This window comes from Corapipo altera, unplaced genomic scaffold (genome assembly GCF_003945725.1).
Source record: "Corapipo altera isolate COAL_440 unplaced genomic scaffold, ASM394572v1 1b, whole genome shotgun sequence".
NCBI lineage: Eukaryota > Metazoa > Chordata > Aves > Passeriformes > Pipridae > Corapipo > Corapipo altera.
The window spans coordinates 6,070,032-6,088,014 of NW_020884881.1; the positions used below are offsets into that span (position 1 = coordinate 6,070,032).

The window sequence follows — 17,983 nt, forward strand, 5'->3', positions numbered from 1 at the left end:
GGATTTCTGCATGGCTCATTGCAATTCTGGGCACACATAAGGGAATTAAAACTGCGTATCAGGAATGAATTTCCATTGTAAAGTAACTTGTTCCCAAGCCAGAAGTTTATGGGACAATATCATCCAAAGGAAATTTCACAACATCACAGTTGAAAGGCAACACTCAGTGACACTTGAGTATCAGAAGTTAGTATGTCCAAAACAGTAGATGCTGCTGCCTGTTGCATTAGGAGAAGGGGAAACAGGTTCTTTTTTGGGTTCTTCTGTGCCAGAAACTTAAATGTATGTTTGCAGTTATTCATAATTCCTATAAATACTGGAACATCTTTACAGCCAAAAGAAATCAATCACACGTGATATTTCAGATTCTGAAGGCCTTGGATTATGTGATATTAACTTAACTGAGTTAGACTTGGCATCACTTTTGTACCAATGAATTTCCAAAAGAGCTGATTGCTTTTTTAACGTACTGAGAACAGATATTTACCATTTGCAGCTGGTATCTCCAAATATCCCAGCCCTGCCTCCAGAGAGGAATTGATGGGGAGAAGGTGGTTTTGTTCCTGTAATCAAATGTCTGTATAAAAGCTTTTCCTAAGGAAGTTATGGAGACACCATCATGAACAACAATCCCAGTATTATACCTGTTAAATTAAATTGAGGCAACCCTGTGTGCTTGCTACATTTTTTAAATATTATTTTTTAAAATAGAAAAGTCCTTCCTTTCAGAATTCCAACAATCTTTCTCCTCTTTCCTTCCACTACCTGAGAAGATACTGGGCACTTCTATATTCACCTTGGGTTACTGTTCTCTGTCTACAAATCAGCTGAATAAGACATAACATAATTTCTAAAATGAGAATAATGCCCTTAAATGCTGTATATATATCCCGTATTTTCAGGTTTCTCTTGATGGGTTGGACAGTTAATTGATTAAGCCATCTGCAAAGCTTGTGTCTTCAGACCCTCAAATACATTTTTAAGCTCTCACACACTTGTCCTGCTGTCTCCAGACTCTTCACCTGTGAGAGGTGAGAAGTACCTGTAAGAAGTACCTGTAACATAGTGACATGCAGTCTGTATGCTCTCCTTTTCTCTGTCCTGGTAGAGCAAATGGAACTATGTCTTTTTTGGGGGGGTTGGGGGGAAGGGAAGGTGAGCCTGACCTGCTCTATTACATTTCCAAAATTATTACCATAAAACAAACACATGATTGCATGAAATTCTGAGTGCTATTGAGTATACTCTATTGCAGATTTTACTATGACTGTAATAGTGTGAGTAAAAATTAAATAACAAGGAACTTGAGTGGCATTACAATTATTAGTAATTTTTTCTTATTTTTGGGGGTGTTTGTTTCCTGTGCACAGTGAAATCATTCAGCTAGAATTCCTGCCCTTCCAGGACTCACCCTCATTTGATTTGTTTTGCATGGGCTGGAAGTTATATCAATAATGTCATCTTGCTCTCTCAAAAATTCTGGGAAGAAACAAATCTGTTGGGGTGAAAACCAAGGGCTACATGGCTTCATTGAGTAAAAAATTGTAAGTTGTGTAAATTAAACATAATTTTCTTCAAGCCTCAATATATTTTTATTGGTTGCTAATAGCATATCAGTTAGGCTTTTATGTCATAAAGTTGTAGTCTATGTTGAATTTCTGCTCTAGAGGTTGCCTAAATACATTTCTGTAGATGTAACTGGACAGTGTGGAGAGAAGTAGCCCACATTTATTTTCATCTATCCATGTGGAGATGGTCTGCATATAGAGGAGGAAATATATGTCCCTTGCATTTGCTTTAGTCATCGTGATGGGAAGGCCCTCTTTACTGCCACTGAGGGTGAGCTGTTTTATACAATGTGTTTGTACAGTAACAACTGGCTCAGGCTTCTACCACCAACCTTTTATTGGCACCTTCACAACTCAGTAAGTAATTTTGGATGGCAGTAGATGTCAGCATTTCCTGTCATTATAGTCTCTGCCTGAGGTGGGTGACATGTATTGTTAGACCTGTGTGAGAACCCATACTAAACCCCCTGTCTCTCTCCTGGGTGTATACCAATGTCAGCTTCTCCCTAGGCAGTGAAGGAAGACAGACGAGTTGCTCATGGAGCTTTATACAACTGTTTGAGGCAATGCCTGGGCTCCTTAGCTGATGTAAACTGCTCTGTACATGCTAGCATTGTTCCTTCTACTGTGTCAGACCCTGTACTCCTAACATAAACACCTTTGAAGTTTCTACTTCTAAACTTTGGTTGTTCTGCAAGATCTTTGTAGAACGTTTTTTTATTTCCTTTATTACATTTTTTTTCTGACATTAGCAGTCTTTATGGTGCTTTGTTTTGCTGGGGCTTTTTTTGTGGGGGTTTTTTGTGTGTGTGTGTGTGTGTTTCAGGTTTTTTTTTACTGCAGCTCTTCTTTGCATGCTATTTATCAATATTTTTAGAAAAGTTGCTTTTTGATTTTATGGTAATCAACTTTCTTCATTTGCACACATCATTTTGCATCAGTGCAGCACCATACAGTGTTTTGATATCACTGTCACTAGTCTCATATTGGCAATATCAAACCTAGAAAATTGTGGTCACAGTCAGTCCAAGCCACCTGTGGAGGACATGGGTGCCATGAACACCTTGTGCTCTGTGATTACAGATATGTATCCTAAGGGACCTCCAATGGCTTGCTGCAACTCTAAAAAGGCATAGCTAATACAGGATTATCACATTAAATCAGTGACTTGACCTAGGCAATGAGCAGCTTGAAACCAGCATTAGTACCTATTTCAAGAGTAGAGTCCCTTTTTCACATATGTCCTAAAACTGACATAACTGAAGCCACAATTATATTGATGGTGCGAGAAATGATAAATTGACATTCCTGGTTTTCAGTTTTCCATTTTCTGTTAACATTTGGTGACCCATTTTGTCTCTGAATATCTTCATATATTTATAGGCCTCCCATATCATTTCTAATCTGTGTAATTTACTGATACTAACAAACCATGCAATCTGTGTTCATATTTCATTCATAGTCAAAAGTAGTACAAGAACTTGTGTTGATCCTCCCACAGAATGGTTTATTATTAGTCACTGTTTCTTCTGGTTTATTGTCATTTACTTCCATTTTTTAATTTAGTTTCCATTTTTTAGTTTATTTTTAATCAGTGAGAGAATTACCTTTTATATATTACCCATGGGTCTCTGATTTTAATGGGATTTATATCTCTAAAGAAGTCAACCACATTATCTGTAAAATTCTTATCTCTGCAGTTAAAATATTTTCTAAAAAATTTTCTTTCCTAATTCCTTGTTTCAAATTTTACTCCTTTTGACTTCCCTAGCATGTATTGAACACTAAGAAGCACTTATTAAACAGTAAATACTTTGAAATTAAAAATTTTATTTTTCTCTGGTGTTGGTTGTGGGTTTTTTTCAGTTTCTTTCTTGACTTCCTTTCTTTACTCAAGCCCCAGTTTGAAATCTACACTCCACAATACAGAATATCGTGCTTCCTGCCCATCCTTATTTGTGTTCTAAGCCCAGCATGAGATTCATTGCTTCAATGTGGGATCAATTCTTTGATGCCAGAAAGAAAAAATAGTCAACCCATTCCTGCCTTTGGTTGTTACTCATGTATATGTGATTCCTGATATACATTGTACAAAGATGTTTACAAGTAAAAGCCTTCTTCTGCATTTTTTTAATTGGAAAAGATACTGTATACATGTAGGCTTATATGATGAAAGAGCTGGTCCTGTTTGGTTTTTCCCCCCCCCCTTGAACAAATATACCAATTTTGGGGGAGGTTTTTTGGCTTCCTGTGCTACATCCAGTGTTGGTTTGTTAATTTTTATTTTCCACTAGCCCACTCACCCCAGCAGTCAGTGTTGCAATTTTCCTGTCAACCAGTCATTGACCACCTTCTAGTTTGACTGTTCCTCATAGCTATATAGGCTTTTCAGACACAGTGTTGAATTCTTTATTTTTTTCTGGAAACTCTAATTAGTACTCAGGATTGTGATGAATAGGCTATAGGAGATAGTAAGTGCCTAGGCTAAAGATTTATGCAACAGCACGTGGGTACAATTTCAGTAAACAACTGAATGATTGAGGATATCACATGCATACAACCTGATCTACTGCTGAGAAGAAATGAATTCAGGGGAAAAAAAAAAGCTAAAAGCATAATTATGAAATTCGTGAATGATGTGTCACAATGATTGCTATAGTGTGCTAATGTTTGCTCCATTTGATATCCCAGATATTAAAAGCAGTAGTTTAATGTGTCCTTGCCTCAGCTAACAGAAGGCTACAGAGAAGCTTTTTTCAAAAAAAATTTAAAGGTTTACTGCATTTCTGGAGGTTGTTTTTATTAGTCTATTATGCGTTTTTATGTATTATTCTGTTCCCTTTCAAGTATGTTTTGAAAAAGTTACTTGTTAGCAGGCTGAGAAATGAAGGATATTTAATAGCATTCAAATAAGACATTCCCCTCTGTGTTTTAAATTCTGCTTTGGAAGAGGCACATAAAATACTTTCAGAAACAAACAATTTTTTATGTAACTTAGTTTTGTAAAATTAAAGTTCACAATATTCTGAAAACATATTGTTCCTGAGAGACAAACATTTCACCACTGCTCTTAGAGTAGTAATTCACAGTGACAAATGCAGCCAGTATATTTTGTTTGTTTAAAACTGTACATTTTGGGAGAGGAGAAAAAAGCACAAAACACATTTTAAGTGCCTTGAGGTGCCTGTTGTACACAGGAGACTCAGTAACTAGAATGCATCTCTGAAAAATAATCAGAATCTTTTGCCTTTGATAGTTCTTCTCCAGAGTGGACCTTATAAACAACGTACATCTACCTTTTGTTGAGCTTTTAAAGTGCTTAGAAAACAAAGACATAAGATTGCATATTCAAAACTGATTGGAATGTATGGTTTTAGATGTAAAGATTTCAAATGTACATTCTTAGATACCCAAGTTCCTAGAGGATCTGATTTCCAGAAAATAAATGACCTTAATGTGATCTGTAACCAAGCATACCAAAATGAAGGTACCCAAGACATGAAAATGGAAAGGTAAAACTACAAAACACAACCCATGTCCTCAATTTCCAATTCCATCTTCCTCTCTGTGCTCCCACCTTATCATCTGGTGAAATTCCTTTGGTGACGTCATGCTCAGGGAACAAGTCTCACTTAGAAAAGGATTTTCTTTATTTTTCATAATTTAGCTGAACCAACACAAAATGAATACTGTAAAGCAACAAAAATGATGTAACATCTTTCATTTTTCTGTGTTTACTAAATAAGGCTACTACGCTCCCTTTAAAATAAATCAAAACAGAGAGTTGGTAGAGTGAAAGATCTGGCTCTTGAGGTCTACATGTACAGTAAATGTATTTACCATCATTTATTGCATGACATTTTAAACCTGACATCGATCATTTATAGTGCAGTCAGTCCATTACACTTTACAAGTGGCTGGGCTTTAATTGCTACTTTGATACTGGTCAAAATCCTATGATTAAATAAGAATTTTGTATATATTTATTTTACTTGAAGACAAACTGATACAATATAGGTCATTTTTCCTGCAACCTCTGCATTAAATAAGCCTCAGTGTTTGAGCAGGTTTTAAAAAAAATTCTTTTATCAACTTTTCATTTTTGTACCTCTCATCTATGGTCACTTGAATAATCTCTATATTTTTTTCTTTAGTAGAACAGAACGAGCATAACACTAAAAGTTAATTTGAGTATTAGGTAGTATACTTGAAACCATAACACATTTTCCAGGAAGAAATTAAGCTCCCTTGTTGATTGCATCATACCAATAAGTACCAAACCTATATGCCAAAAGGTAAGGTAAAAGGGAGCAAGGTTTTTTTTCTCTGTTTTGTCATAGTTTCTCCCTTGTCTATGCTGTCTTTGCTAAATTTTCACTAACCAATAATGCCAAAAAAATGGACTTTCTAACAATGAGGTAAAACACTGAAAATGGGATCAAGGAACAGGCTTCAAACTGACCCTTACATAAAAGTAGAGGAGAGAAAGAGAAAGAAAGAAAGAAAGAAAGAAAAACAAACCTTGCTATGAAGAGCAATGAGTAAAATATTTTACACCCTCTTTTTATCAGTACATAAAGACAAAAAATAAAAATAAAATAAAAATAAAAATGCCTTCCAACAGTGCAATGGTTGAATGCATTTATGTAATATAAACAACATTATTCTTTGCTTTTTCTACACAGTCCTCTCTGGTCATGCTTTACATCCAGAATGTTCCCATGGAAGAAAGCAAACGACACCAGTCACTTCAGAGACAACTGAAGTAATAAAACACAACTTAACTCTGAACCACTTGTCATGACTGTCAGAGTTATCACGTTAATTGTTAAATAGGATTTTCTACAAATATACAACATATAAAAACTGTTAAATATATAACTTTAGGCTTTTCAAAATACATTTAATGATCTCTTTCAAACAAATGTTACTTTTGTTTTCTCTTTAATTTGCTTTCTGGTGCTAAATGGTGTATCAGATGAGACATAGGCCACAGATGACCAAACATGCTCTTTGCAAATACTGTATTATCCAACTTTAACTATCAAAAATGGAACTGTAGAAGAGGCATGTTTAACTGGTTAAAACTGAAAATGATTTTAGTACGAGAAAGTCAATCTAAGTACAGAGGAATAAAGGTGCCGTGTAGACAGTTTGTGTTCTTTTTGTCCAAGTTTTTCAAACATAGGTCATTTTCTCTCCGTTATGTTCTCTTGAACGTGGCATTTCAAGAGCAGGTCTCTGAGTTAGTTTTTACTGCAGCTTTCCGTAAAGACTTCTGCTGGACAACAACATTTCATCTTTTTGAAAGCTGGAATCTTGTTTGTGGAGACTTCCTTCAATTAAATGACATAATTCTGTTAAGAGTAAGATTGTGTCCACTTTAAAATAGATTTTGCTCTTTGGTCTATTGTATATACTGAAAGTATAAGAAAATAAAAGCAATTCAGACAGTTTAGGGCACAAGAAGAGTTTCTCTTTTGCACCTCAGTGTCCTCCCATAGGCAAAACAGTCTTCTCTAAGGCTGGTTGGGATGATACTCTTCATTGTAGCAGACTCTTCGGATTGAAACATGTAGGTAACAGCAAGTCCAGTAGTGGTGTATAACGCAGATGAAACGTTAACCATGAACTTGTTTGTATTGCTAATGCCCAAGCATATCTCTTTTTCTGTATTCCTTAGTCCAGTGATCCTTAGAATGGTAGAACAAACTTTAGCTCATAATGTAGAGGAATTATGCTGTCACTCATGAGATACAGAGAAACAGACAGTTGAGTTGATGACATATAACGGATGATGATCAACAGCAGTGAAACTTGACTAAGTTAAGTAGCTCACAGAGAGCCTAAACCACTCCTACGAGGATTCTGGTTTGCTGCATTTGTCAGGAGACCTGTAAATCAATAAGAACAAATGAGTGAGTGTCTTAATCTATAATTCTGGTTATCTTTGATGTACATTATTTTAAAATACATTGTACTGATATTTTTCAAGGAGACAGTTAATGAATTTGAAGATATTTATTTTTCACAGCATTATCCCTGAGAAAAAACAGGAACAAAGCTATATTTTTATTATTAAAAATTGTACTTTAATAATTATTTACATTAAAACTATGAATATAAATTATAGTTTACAGTAACTTCAATGCCATCTATTTTCTACTAAGCTACATGCACATTCTTTTTCATAAAAGTCACAGAATGTTCTTTTACACACATTAAAGTTACAAATAGCAATGTCTAATACACATGGCAATTAAGATTACTTTTAATTTTTATGTATAGATTGTGATGAAAAATGGACATAAAGCCAGGATCAGATATTAAAAATGCAATGATGTTTACACTGGAGGCTTTTCTGCAGTTAAGTTTTCAGAGCACTAGAGTGCTCCTAATTTAATCAATACTGCCCTCTAGCGATCCTATTACAAGTGAAAATTAATGTAAATAATCTCTATTAATAGTAATTTTATTCAGAAAATTGGTTTAGTTATGCAGAAGAAAAAAAAAAATCCTAAGAGAATGAAAATGGGCAAAGGACTGCCCAATGAACCTGTTGAAAAGACAATGAAATGGAAGCAGTGTTTTGAAAGAGAAACAAAACCAAAATTCACACTATTAAAGAAATCAAGAGTACTGGAAGACAGTACAAACACAAATGAGAAAATAATGACTGATTTACAACAAGGAGCCAGCTACTCAGGCTCACCCAAAGTATCAGTTTAGAAATGGTTTCAAAATTACACAGATGCTGTATAAGACAAAATGTTTGGGGGTGTATTAAGCAAGCATGATTGTTACAAAATGTCGTTTGAATTTTGAAACACGAGATCTTCTGCTTTGGCATTGTTCTGTCTCCAAATAGTCAGAACTGCTATTACTGATGGAAATACCATGCAAAACTCCAGAAAATACTGAACAGTGAATGTGAAAGAGCAAAACAAATAACAAAATCCATTTCAATTGGTTCAAGCCATCTATTAAATTTTGTGGTTTTAACCTAACCCTCAGAGCAGCAAATGAAAGAAACACCTGCCTCCAAATCAACTTAGTGACAGCTTGAAACATATGGATCTCTATATATATGCATGTAGAAAGAGAGAGACAGAGAGAGACAGGCATATAGAGGGATGAATACTTTCCTTATAAGGAATAAAAGTGTATGTCAGATTTCTGCTTTTGTCCTCTCACCTTTTCCAGGAAAAAACACCCCAGAAATCTTGCAAACAGTCTTTCCTTTTCGGACTAGTGATCAGATCTCCAAACCACATGGCCTCAGACAGGCTGAAGGCAAAAAACCTTGTTGATTATTGTGATATATTCCCCTTCTTAAATATACTTTCAGCAAGAGAAATTAGTTTAAAGTTTTGCTTCTATTAATTGTTCTGTTTCCACTTTATACCCCTTTTTGGGCTTTTTGCTATGCCCCCTCCTTTTCTTCCCATTAGAAAAGAACACAACTTTTAAGGTAGTGATACTTTTTAGGCTGCAAGACACAAAGCAAATGATTTATGGTTTATTAGGTCTGAAAGTAAACTACTATGGTGTTAAGAATTAGCCTGACATAGCTCCATCTTTCCTTTATTATAGGCTGCAATGGCCCACAGCTACAAGCAACAGCATAAAGTGCTGATGGACTGTGTGTTCAGTGTTTCATAGTGTGCTTCTCTACCATACTGGTCCCAGGATGAAGAGAGAATTCAGATACAACATGCATTCACAGATACCTGCTGCTTTGTCATTTTATGGGTATAAAAGGTTCCTTCCTGACTTGCTATCCCTGTCTCCACTTTGAACACCCCTGTTGCGTGAATATGGTATCAATGCTTTAAAAGACGAAAAGAAGAGGGGAGAAAATTATGCATTTTAAAAATGCTGAGGAAGGGCAGAGAGCAGGCTTGAAATAAAGTGATGACAGGAAGAGAAACAGATTAGAGAACAGGAGTTGAATTTACAACTTTGGACAATGACAGGAGAAAATGAAATTACTGGGGAAAAAATGCATAGGTTAGCCAGGGAAGTTTAAACATCACTTATTAATGAAGGCATGAAAAAGAAGTAAGATAGGTGAAAGGAACAACAAATAAAAAGGAGAGAGAAGATAAGGGAGAGCACGATGAGTCCAGAGAAGAGGAAGAGAATGCACACCTAACCTTCCACCTCCTGTTTTTTCCCTTTCATTACTCAATACAGGTAAATTAATCACTTCCCAGAAAAAGAGATAGAGCAAATAAGAGAAAAGAGGAACTCATAAAAAAAATGGAAAGGACTTGTTTACTATTTATAGCAGTAGTTCAAACCATTGAATAGAATCACAGAGTCATTTAGGTTGGAAAATAGTTTCAAGATCATCGAGTCCAATCCAGCACTGCCAAGTCCCCCACCAAACCATGTCCCAAAGGACCACATCTACATGTCTTTTAAATACTTCCAGGGATAGTGACTCAATCACTTCCATGGACAGCCTCTTCCAAGGCTTGGCAACCTTTTCGGTTCTAGGTACCGATGCACAAGTCTGTTTGTCGCTGATTTCAGTGCAATCAGTATTTCTTCCCAGAGCTTCAGAGAGCAGGTTCTGTTTCTTTTGGAAGGAACCAGATTTTCGGGCTGTAAGTGTGAGCTTCTTCAGCTTTGAGATACTGAGTGGGCATCTAGTACCAAAGATTAAAATACTACTGTTTGTTATCTGACTGTTTACATGATGGAAGCCCAGGCTCCTGTGTGTTTCACAGAAATCTGCTCAAGAGTAAAACAATTTTTCCTGCTAAAAATGCAAAGCATGAGAAACAAGACAGTTCACACGACCATATTTATCTTAGTATTGTTCTTGGATGGCTTGAATATGTCCTGAGAGTGTTTGGTTTATTAGAGCAAATATAACCCAGTGCGCTTAATTTGTCTTACTCTGGAGAGAGTAGAATAAGAGTCAGTCTATCTCCAGCTTTGCCCTAATGGACATAAAACAGTTAATTAGTTCATTCTTATGGTCAAAGACAAAGGATAAAAAAGTTATGCTAGTCACTTTGAGAATATAAGAATATATGAGGCTTTGCTGACTTATACAGGCTTTCCACTGAAAGAAACCCACATATAAAGCTCTGACTTTCTTTCAGTGTAGTACCTAGGATTGAATTTAATGACAAAATATTTGAATTTCTCATCACAAACCAGAAAATTGAGCCAGGCTGCGGGTGGCAAATATTTTCAGATTTAGGATTGAGTTTCAAGTATGTCTGGTCTGACCCTTCACTTTAAATGGAATCCATATAAATACCAACAATTCCGTGTCAAGTCTGATAAAGCTTTAGCAGTTTCATCTGGTTTTCACTCTGTTTTCAGAATAAAAATGAAAGTCAGAGTGCACCAAAGTTGCTATTTTGCTACAGTAACCAAGTGCACTTACAGGACTACCTGTTGCAGTCAGATTGGTGCTCTGTAATGACAACTCTGGACTATCCAGCGCTGATTTCTGGGAATTTTCTGGATACTTACAAAGTATTTTATCACCATAAAGATGTTTCAATGTTGCCTAACAGCTGAACTACTTGTCCAAACTGTGTATTTTACACTTTCAACCACAGTCTTTAAAATGCTTCTGTGAGTCTTAGGATTCTGTATTGCATCCATCAGTGCAAATGGCTTTTCTTTTGGCTTGGGTTCTTTTTGCACAAAGATAATTCACAGAGATGAATGCAAGTTGGGCCAGTCTCTGTCTCACACATCCACTCATAATGGAAACAGTTCTAAACCTTTTACCAACTGACTGTAAGTCAGATAAACAGCATGTCTTTCCCCTCTGCTTCTGAGGCTCTCTGTTCTAGATCCTTAAACAACTAAGCATGTATGATGCAGAAAGAAAGATGTAAAAGCATTAAAATGCCCAAAGAAAACCTTACACTTCCTTGCAAGACACCTTATGCCTTATGGGAATAAAAATGTAAATTTCTGGTGGTGATCCAAGCAGTAGTGATGACCTGTTGCATTGATGAGAACTCCCATAGACCCTCCTGAAAATTTATTCTGTTTTCCTCCCTTCCTCTCTCTTTCTCCATGTTGTTCATATATGAAAATTGAATTGCTTAGTCTTCAGAAAAAAAGGACAACTTAATCTAACTGCAAAGTGTCTGTAGCTATTCGGAATAAGAAAAAGAAGCATGGAAGCTAATCTACTTAATGCTATATTCAGTCTCACTGAGGTAGCCATGGGAAGCACAATTTCAGAGTTCAAACTGTAGTACCTGTAGAACTAGGAATATTAAGATTGGACAAATTTAGTGTCTATGCTTGTGAGTGAAGTCTAATGTATTAGATAGTATATATACAGGTATATTTTCCTATGCTGCACTCCAACAAAGTAGCATTCATGAGTTACAGATAGCAGAATTTCATTATTAGCCACTTTCTAGGAGAAGATGCCTTTTCTTTTAACACCCACTGTTTGTTTCTTTTCACTTCCTCTATTCAAGCCAGACACAGTGTTTATTCCAACTCTGAGACTCTTTGCAAAAGATATTTTTTTCCCAATAATAATTATTTTAATATCAATCTGTCTAGAATAAAACACAAAAAGTGTAATTTCCCCTTAAATAACACTCCTAGTTCTATCTTTTCAACTTCCCCTCACCATCTGCCAGGACTATCATCCTGATCATTAATTTCCTTTTCTGTTAAAATCCTCTTTGTCTCATATTACATTTTTTGAACTTACAAGATCTTGGAATATTCAGGGTCAGAATATACACTCCTTCCTTCTTCTGAATTGCCCATTACTTTATAAGCAATATTAGGAAAGGAAATGCTTATAACTAGAAAACCCTTACAATGAATGGAAATGTTCAAACCACATCTTGTAACCCAGCTGAAATACATTTGAACTTGGGTCATGTAGGTAACCCAGGTTTAAGAGCTTAGCTTTAGCCATATAAAACAATAAAAGCTTGCTTTGCAGCATCTGAACATACACTAAGGAAAAGCAATGGAGGTGGAAGACTCATTTACATTGGAAAAGACCTCTAAGGTCATCAAGTCCAGCCTTGTCAACTAGACTATTAACACTAACTGCCATGTCCAGTCATTTCTTGAACACCTCCAGGGACAGTGACTCTACCACCTCTCTGGGCAATCCATTCCAATGAAGAAATTCCTTCAGATCACTAACTTGACACTGTGTCCTCTCCTCCTGTTGCTAGTTTCCTGGGAGGCCGACCCCCACCTTGCTACAACCTCGCTTCAGGTAGTTGTAAATAGCGATAAGGTCACCCTTGAGCATTCTTTTCTCCAGGCTAAACAACCCCAGCTCCCTTGGCCACTCCTCAAAAAACTTATGCTCCAGGCTCCTCACCAGCTTCCTTCTCCTTCTCTGGACACACTTCAGCACCTCCATGTCTTTCTTGCAGTGAGGGGCCCAGAACTAAACAAGGATTCAAAGTGTGGCCTCACCAGTGCCAAGTACAGGGGGATGATCACTGCCCTGGTCCTGCTGGCCACACTACTTTTGATAGAAGCCAGGATGCCACTGACCTTCTTGGTCACCTGGGCACACTGCTGTATCATGTTCAGACAGCTGTCAACCAAGACCCAGAGGTCAACACCGGTCCAGAAGAGACAGCAGCAAGAATATTTGGGTTCAGAACATTCAAAGTCCTTAGGCACTTAGGTGATCATGGGGAATTTTTGCCTGGAATAGCATTTAGAGCTGTTGTGGATAACAAAAGAGCAAGGCAGGTCTCATTCTGCTCCCTGTGAAAGTCTAAAATCAGTTCCTTGAAGCACCATGGGTGGAAAGAGGGAATGATGAAGAGGATCTTATAAGACACAACAATGCAAAACACCTTGTCTTCATTTCTTATGTGCTGGCTAAAAATCAAACACCCTTAAAATAACTCTAGCTAAAGACTGAGTAAGTAACCCAATTTTATCTGATTTCTTTTTGTTCTTTTAAAATGGTTAGAGGTGTGCACAAATATGAAGGTTTGTAGCAGGTAAAATTAAGAAAAATTTGTAACTGGTGTGGAATTGTAAACTTGAAAAATGACTACTTCTCTGTCTCCTTTTACTCTTCAAATAAAAAACAACTGCAATATTAGCTTGACTGAAAGTGTCTAAGAATAGCCAGGAGCTTTCCTCAGGGTATTATGGAAACAACCTGGATTTACCATTCCTGATACTTTTCTCTAGGGTAGGACATAGCATCAGATTAAATCATGAATGTATCTAAGAATCTGTTTTTGTTTAAATGCAGTAACTTAATGTATACTGAATTCTGAATATTCATACCTATATACCTATATTCAAAGCATACTCTTTATAGATTAAAAAAATCTTAACAAAGACATAACCTTAATTACGTTAAACCTTCTTGTGAAAAAGTGACTTAAATATTTCTGTGTGCTAATAAATCTATTAAATACAATGATCTTCCATAAAACAATGCTTGTATTGCCACAAGAAAAGAGCATTTCATGAAAAGGGTGATATGACTTTTAATTATAAAGTTTAAAAAACAATCTTGCCTAATAGTTAAAGTTTACTAGTCTACTTAATAGAAAAAAGAAAAAATGTCCAAAAAGTCAGCACTTAATTCCACACACAAACATAAAGGATTACTTTTTCTTTTCTAATGAAAGAAGATTGTTCAGGGACATCTGTGAGTGATATCTGACTGACAGGTAGCTGGGATAGAGTAAGGTTAGGCTCACATTCACAGTAAAAATTGGAACAGAGTTTTACTAAGACTGATTGTAAAAATAGTTAAATGAATAATACATCAAAAAGGCAACATGTTTTTAGATGGAATATTTAAGATATTTCATCCATTAAAAGTGCTAATTCTGACTCAGAAAGTGTGAGCTTTATATCAGAAGTCCAAATGCTAGTGAAGGAACTGCATAGTCATTGTTCACCAGTGAGATACAATGTTTGGTTTACATATTCCATCTAACAATTTATTGCTTAAGAAAGCAGTTCATTCCAGTTCACTCGCATCATTCCAGAAAGCAATGTAGCACTGTACATGACTTCTAACAAGCAATCTTTATAAATATGTTCTATTTGAAATTACTTTGCTTAGCCTTTGTGTAGTACTTGAGGAGAAAGCAGTGAGGGGACAACTGTGGGAAATGAGAGTAGAGGAGGAATATATGTATCTATATATATATATACACACACACATATATAAGTCAAGTAAGAAGAATGCAGGAGGGGTTTTATTCTCTCATGGACCTGTTTGAAAACAAAAGCAAGAACATAAAAACAACATTCTTCTGTAGAAATAACATACAGACATTCAGTGAAAGCAGAAAAGCATGCGTGGTCTTCAACATAGTTCAAACATAGGTGGACACATAAACAGAAAAAAGCCTACCACTGCTCTTAGTGCTTATGTCCTCTGCAAAGAAGAGAAAATCTGAAGGTAAAATTTTCTAAACCAGAATTGCTCTCACACAGTTCTCTAATATGTAAACGGAAAACAACACAAGCATGTAATAGCACAAATTAGTTCAGTTTTTTAAGCCTTGATCCTACTCATTTTCAGCGCAAAACCAAAAAGTCCTAGACTAACAGACTTACATCTTTGTTAACAGTTTTATGAGATTTAGTTCCTGGTCCCAAAGACACTTCATAAAATGTGAAAAATCTTTCTTTGAAACACCTCACCACAGAAACAATGAGGTTCTTCAGGAAAGTGAAATGGATATTCCTTAAAAAGTCAACATTCCTTCTTGTTCCAGATTAAACCCAATGTTTTTCAGAGATCCTTCAATCCCTCATTCAACCATAAACATTCTGAAAGGATAATGGAAAATGTAGAGACTTAAAGTGTTTTCTTCAAGATTTGGGGAGGAGAGGATATTTCTCAATAGGATAACGGGAAAATTGACAGATGTAAAGGATTTTGCATACAGTGATATATGTTGATCCTCTGTTTAATGACAACATATCCATACAACTTACAGGCTTTCAGGTCTGTAAGTACAATTTCTTATCCTAGTTCAGGAAATATTTATGTTTGTAAATATTTCCTGTGCAAGTAAAATATTCTTTTGCACACCTACACTCACCCTTCCAGTTTTAAGTTGTGTATGACTACAGCAAAGCTGGGAAGAAGGATGAGACAGGAAATTTAAGCATCATTATCCCAAACCACCCCATTAAAACAATTTTAATCCCCTAGTGCAAAGCAGACACATATTATAAATGCATTATACTGTGTAGCATTCTGATTGAGTGTAAACACATTTAAACCTAAGACAAAGTAGGGATGCAGTGTCTCAAAAACCAACCAGTGTGTCACCGCCTATAGGAGGCAGAGCACTCTCTACACTGTGCAGCATATTGGATCTAAATTCTTTGGCAAGATCACCATTACTCTCCCTACCCTGTTTCTGTGGTATTTTGGCAAGCAGTGCTGTAGTGATCATATTTCTGCAGTAGACTGAAAACAAACAACAGAAGAGGAAAAATAAACTGTGGTAAATTTCAAGGAATTTTCTGTATTTTACAATAAACTTAGGAAGACAAAAGATAGAAATATATAAAAGTAGCCACAATAGAACTTTGGGGGAGCAGGAGAGGAAGTAAATCTTATCTCTTGATACACAAAGATAGCAGTCTCAGAGAATCTTATGACCTTATTTAGTTTCATGTGCCTCTCCTAGAAGTGAGGTGAATCCCCTCCCTTGTAGAAACATTTCTCAATCAGATTTTAGGGATGACTAAACCAGTGTCTCTTCCATGATAGCTGTTCAGCTCCTCATTATTACAATTTGTCTTGAGACAAATTCAGAGATTATGAAACCTAAATGTAGTTATTGTATGTGGTGTTTAAGTGTGATCTCAGTCAGGGTCAACAAAATCTAGAGTTCAGTACTGCTTAAGCATAGATGCTTAGTGCCTTTGGGACATGTTTGAGCATCCCCCCTGGGCTCCAGATGCTACTTAAAAAGTACATTTGCACTCCCGAATATATCTTAGGCTCTTGGAACATCTAGCCTGCCCTGGACATACGAGTTAAGGGAAGTGAATTCTGCGCTTACTCTCTTTTCTCACACTGAAGGGTTCCAAGCAGCTCCTGCTTATGACTCAATGGGTCTGATTTAGTCAATAGTGACCCACTCCCCATGTATCACTGCCCAAAACATGTTCTTGTGACTGAGCATTCCATCTGGGTTGAGTGATGCAGATGGCAAGGAAGAAGAAAAAGATACCAACTGTGATCAGTCCCTGTGCCTAAGAAGCAATTGATCACGGTCCAGTTAGTTAACGCTACAAGACAGACCATGAAACATTTGTGTAGGTCTATCCTTAAGAGAGAAATGTCTTCACAGCGATCACACAATCCTAGAAGTTCAGGAGAATGGGATCAGAGGAAAGCGTCATATTACACCAAGCACATGTCATTACAAGTATTATGAGAGTTGTCAATGTCTTTCTTAGAAACATTTATCTGACCTTTGTTATCTTTCAAGTTTGTTTTCACTTCATAGGAATGATAAATAGTAACATCAGACCCTAAGAATAGTCCAAAAGTGACTGAGTTATTTGAGAGATACTTGCTTAAATCAGAGTAAAATGCTTGTTCCAATCGTAGGTGTGTAATGGACCTTGCTGGTTCATAAAACAGTTACTCAGATGAAATGCAATGAACCTGAGAGGGAAATAAGCTTCAGGTGAAGACAGGGATCAAGCTATAGTATTGACAATGTCATTAGTGAATCCAGTTTAGTGGATCACACAGTACCTTGTTATTCATCACGGTACCATTTATTTGTCAATAATCTAATGCAACAAACCAACTCCAGGAGCCATAATACTTATTTTTATTACAATATTTTATACTTTAGGGCTTTATTTCTTTCATTATGATAAGATTTTTGCTGCTGAGAATTCACAGATTTCTTTTTCTCATCATAGGTTTTCTCAGATTTGAAAAAAATATGCAAGAGATTTGAAAGAGTTCAGCTGCTGGCAGTATCAAGCCCTTGGCTCCTCTGATATGTCTGTCTTGTGAGGGGGAGGTTCTCAAGACAGAAGGAAGAGATATCACCATGTTTTAGCAGTTACAAGAAAGTACATCAAAGTTAAGGGGATAGGTCCTAAAATATTAACTATAGTCCAGATGGCCTGCGTGGGTGAAACTTGAGAATGTTTAATGAGAAATCACACAAAACTCAGATGCTATAGAAACCTGAGACAAAACAGAAAAAGAGGAAAATGTATTACTGACTCTGCCAGACATGCTAGGCAATATTTCATAAATATCAGATGGAAGAAGTCATGATCAATCTTTCCGTTGAGGTCAGAAATTACATGCCACATAGAACAAGTCTAATGCACAAATGACATCGTATGGTTTGAGTTTCTGCTGTCAGAAGACCTGTATATTCTCCTCATAACAGGTCTTGGCTTAGGCT

At 36.3% G+C, this 17,983-nt stretch overlaps 1 protein-coding gene across 8 annotated transcripts in view; it reads right to left on the reverse strand.

The window, feature by feature from the left end:
• The window catches only part of FAM19A5 (family with sequence similarity 19 member A5, C-C motif chemokine like), a 509,545-nt gene that overhangs the window by 91,707 nt on the left and 399,855 nt on the right, over positions 1 to 17,983 (reverse strand). For 3 of the 8 annotated variants that reach the window (XR_003527112.1, XR_003527111.1, XR_003527107.1), the window contains 2 exons: positions 8,763 to 8,855; positions 6,193 to 7,462 (listed from right to left, as the gene is read on the reverse strand). The exons of 3 other annotated variants lie outside the window; for them this stretch is intronic. Coding sequence is in view for 1 of the 5 variants with exons in the window: in XM_027639734.1 (XP_027495535.1) it covers positions 7,454 to 7,462 (9 nt within the window). In the remaining 4 variants the exon portion in view is untranslated. Of the gene's footprint in view, positions 1 to 5,200; positions 7,463 to 8,762; positions 8,856 to 17,983 lie in introns of those variants that run through there. 2 more of the 8 variants (XR_003527108.1, XM_027639734.1) reach the window with 1 other exon arrangement.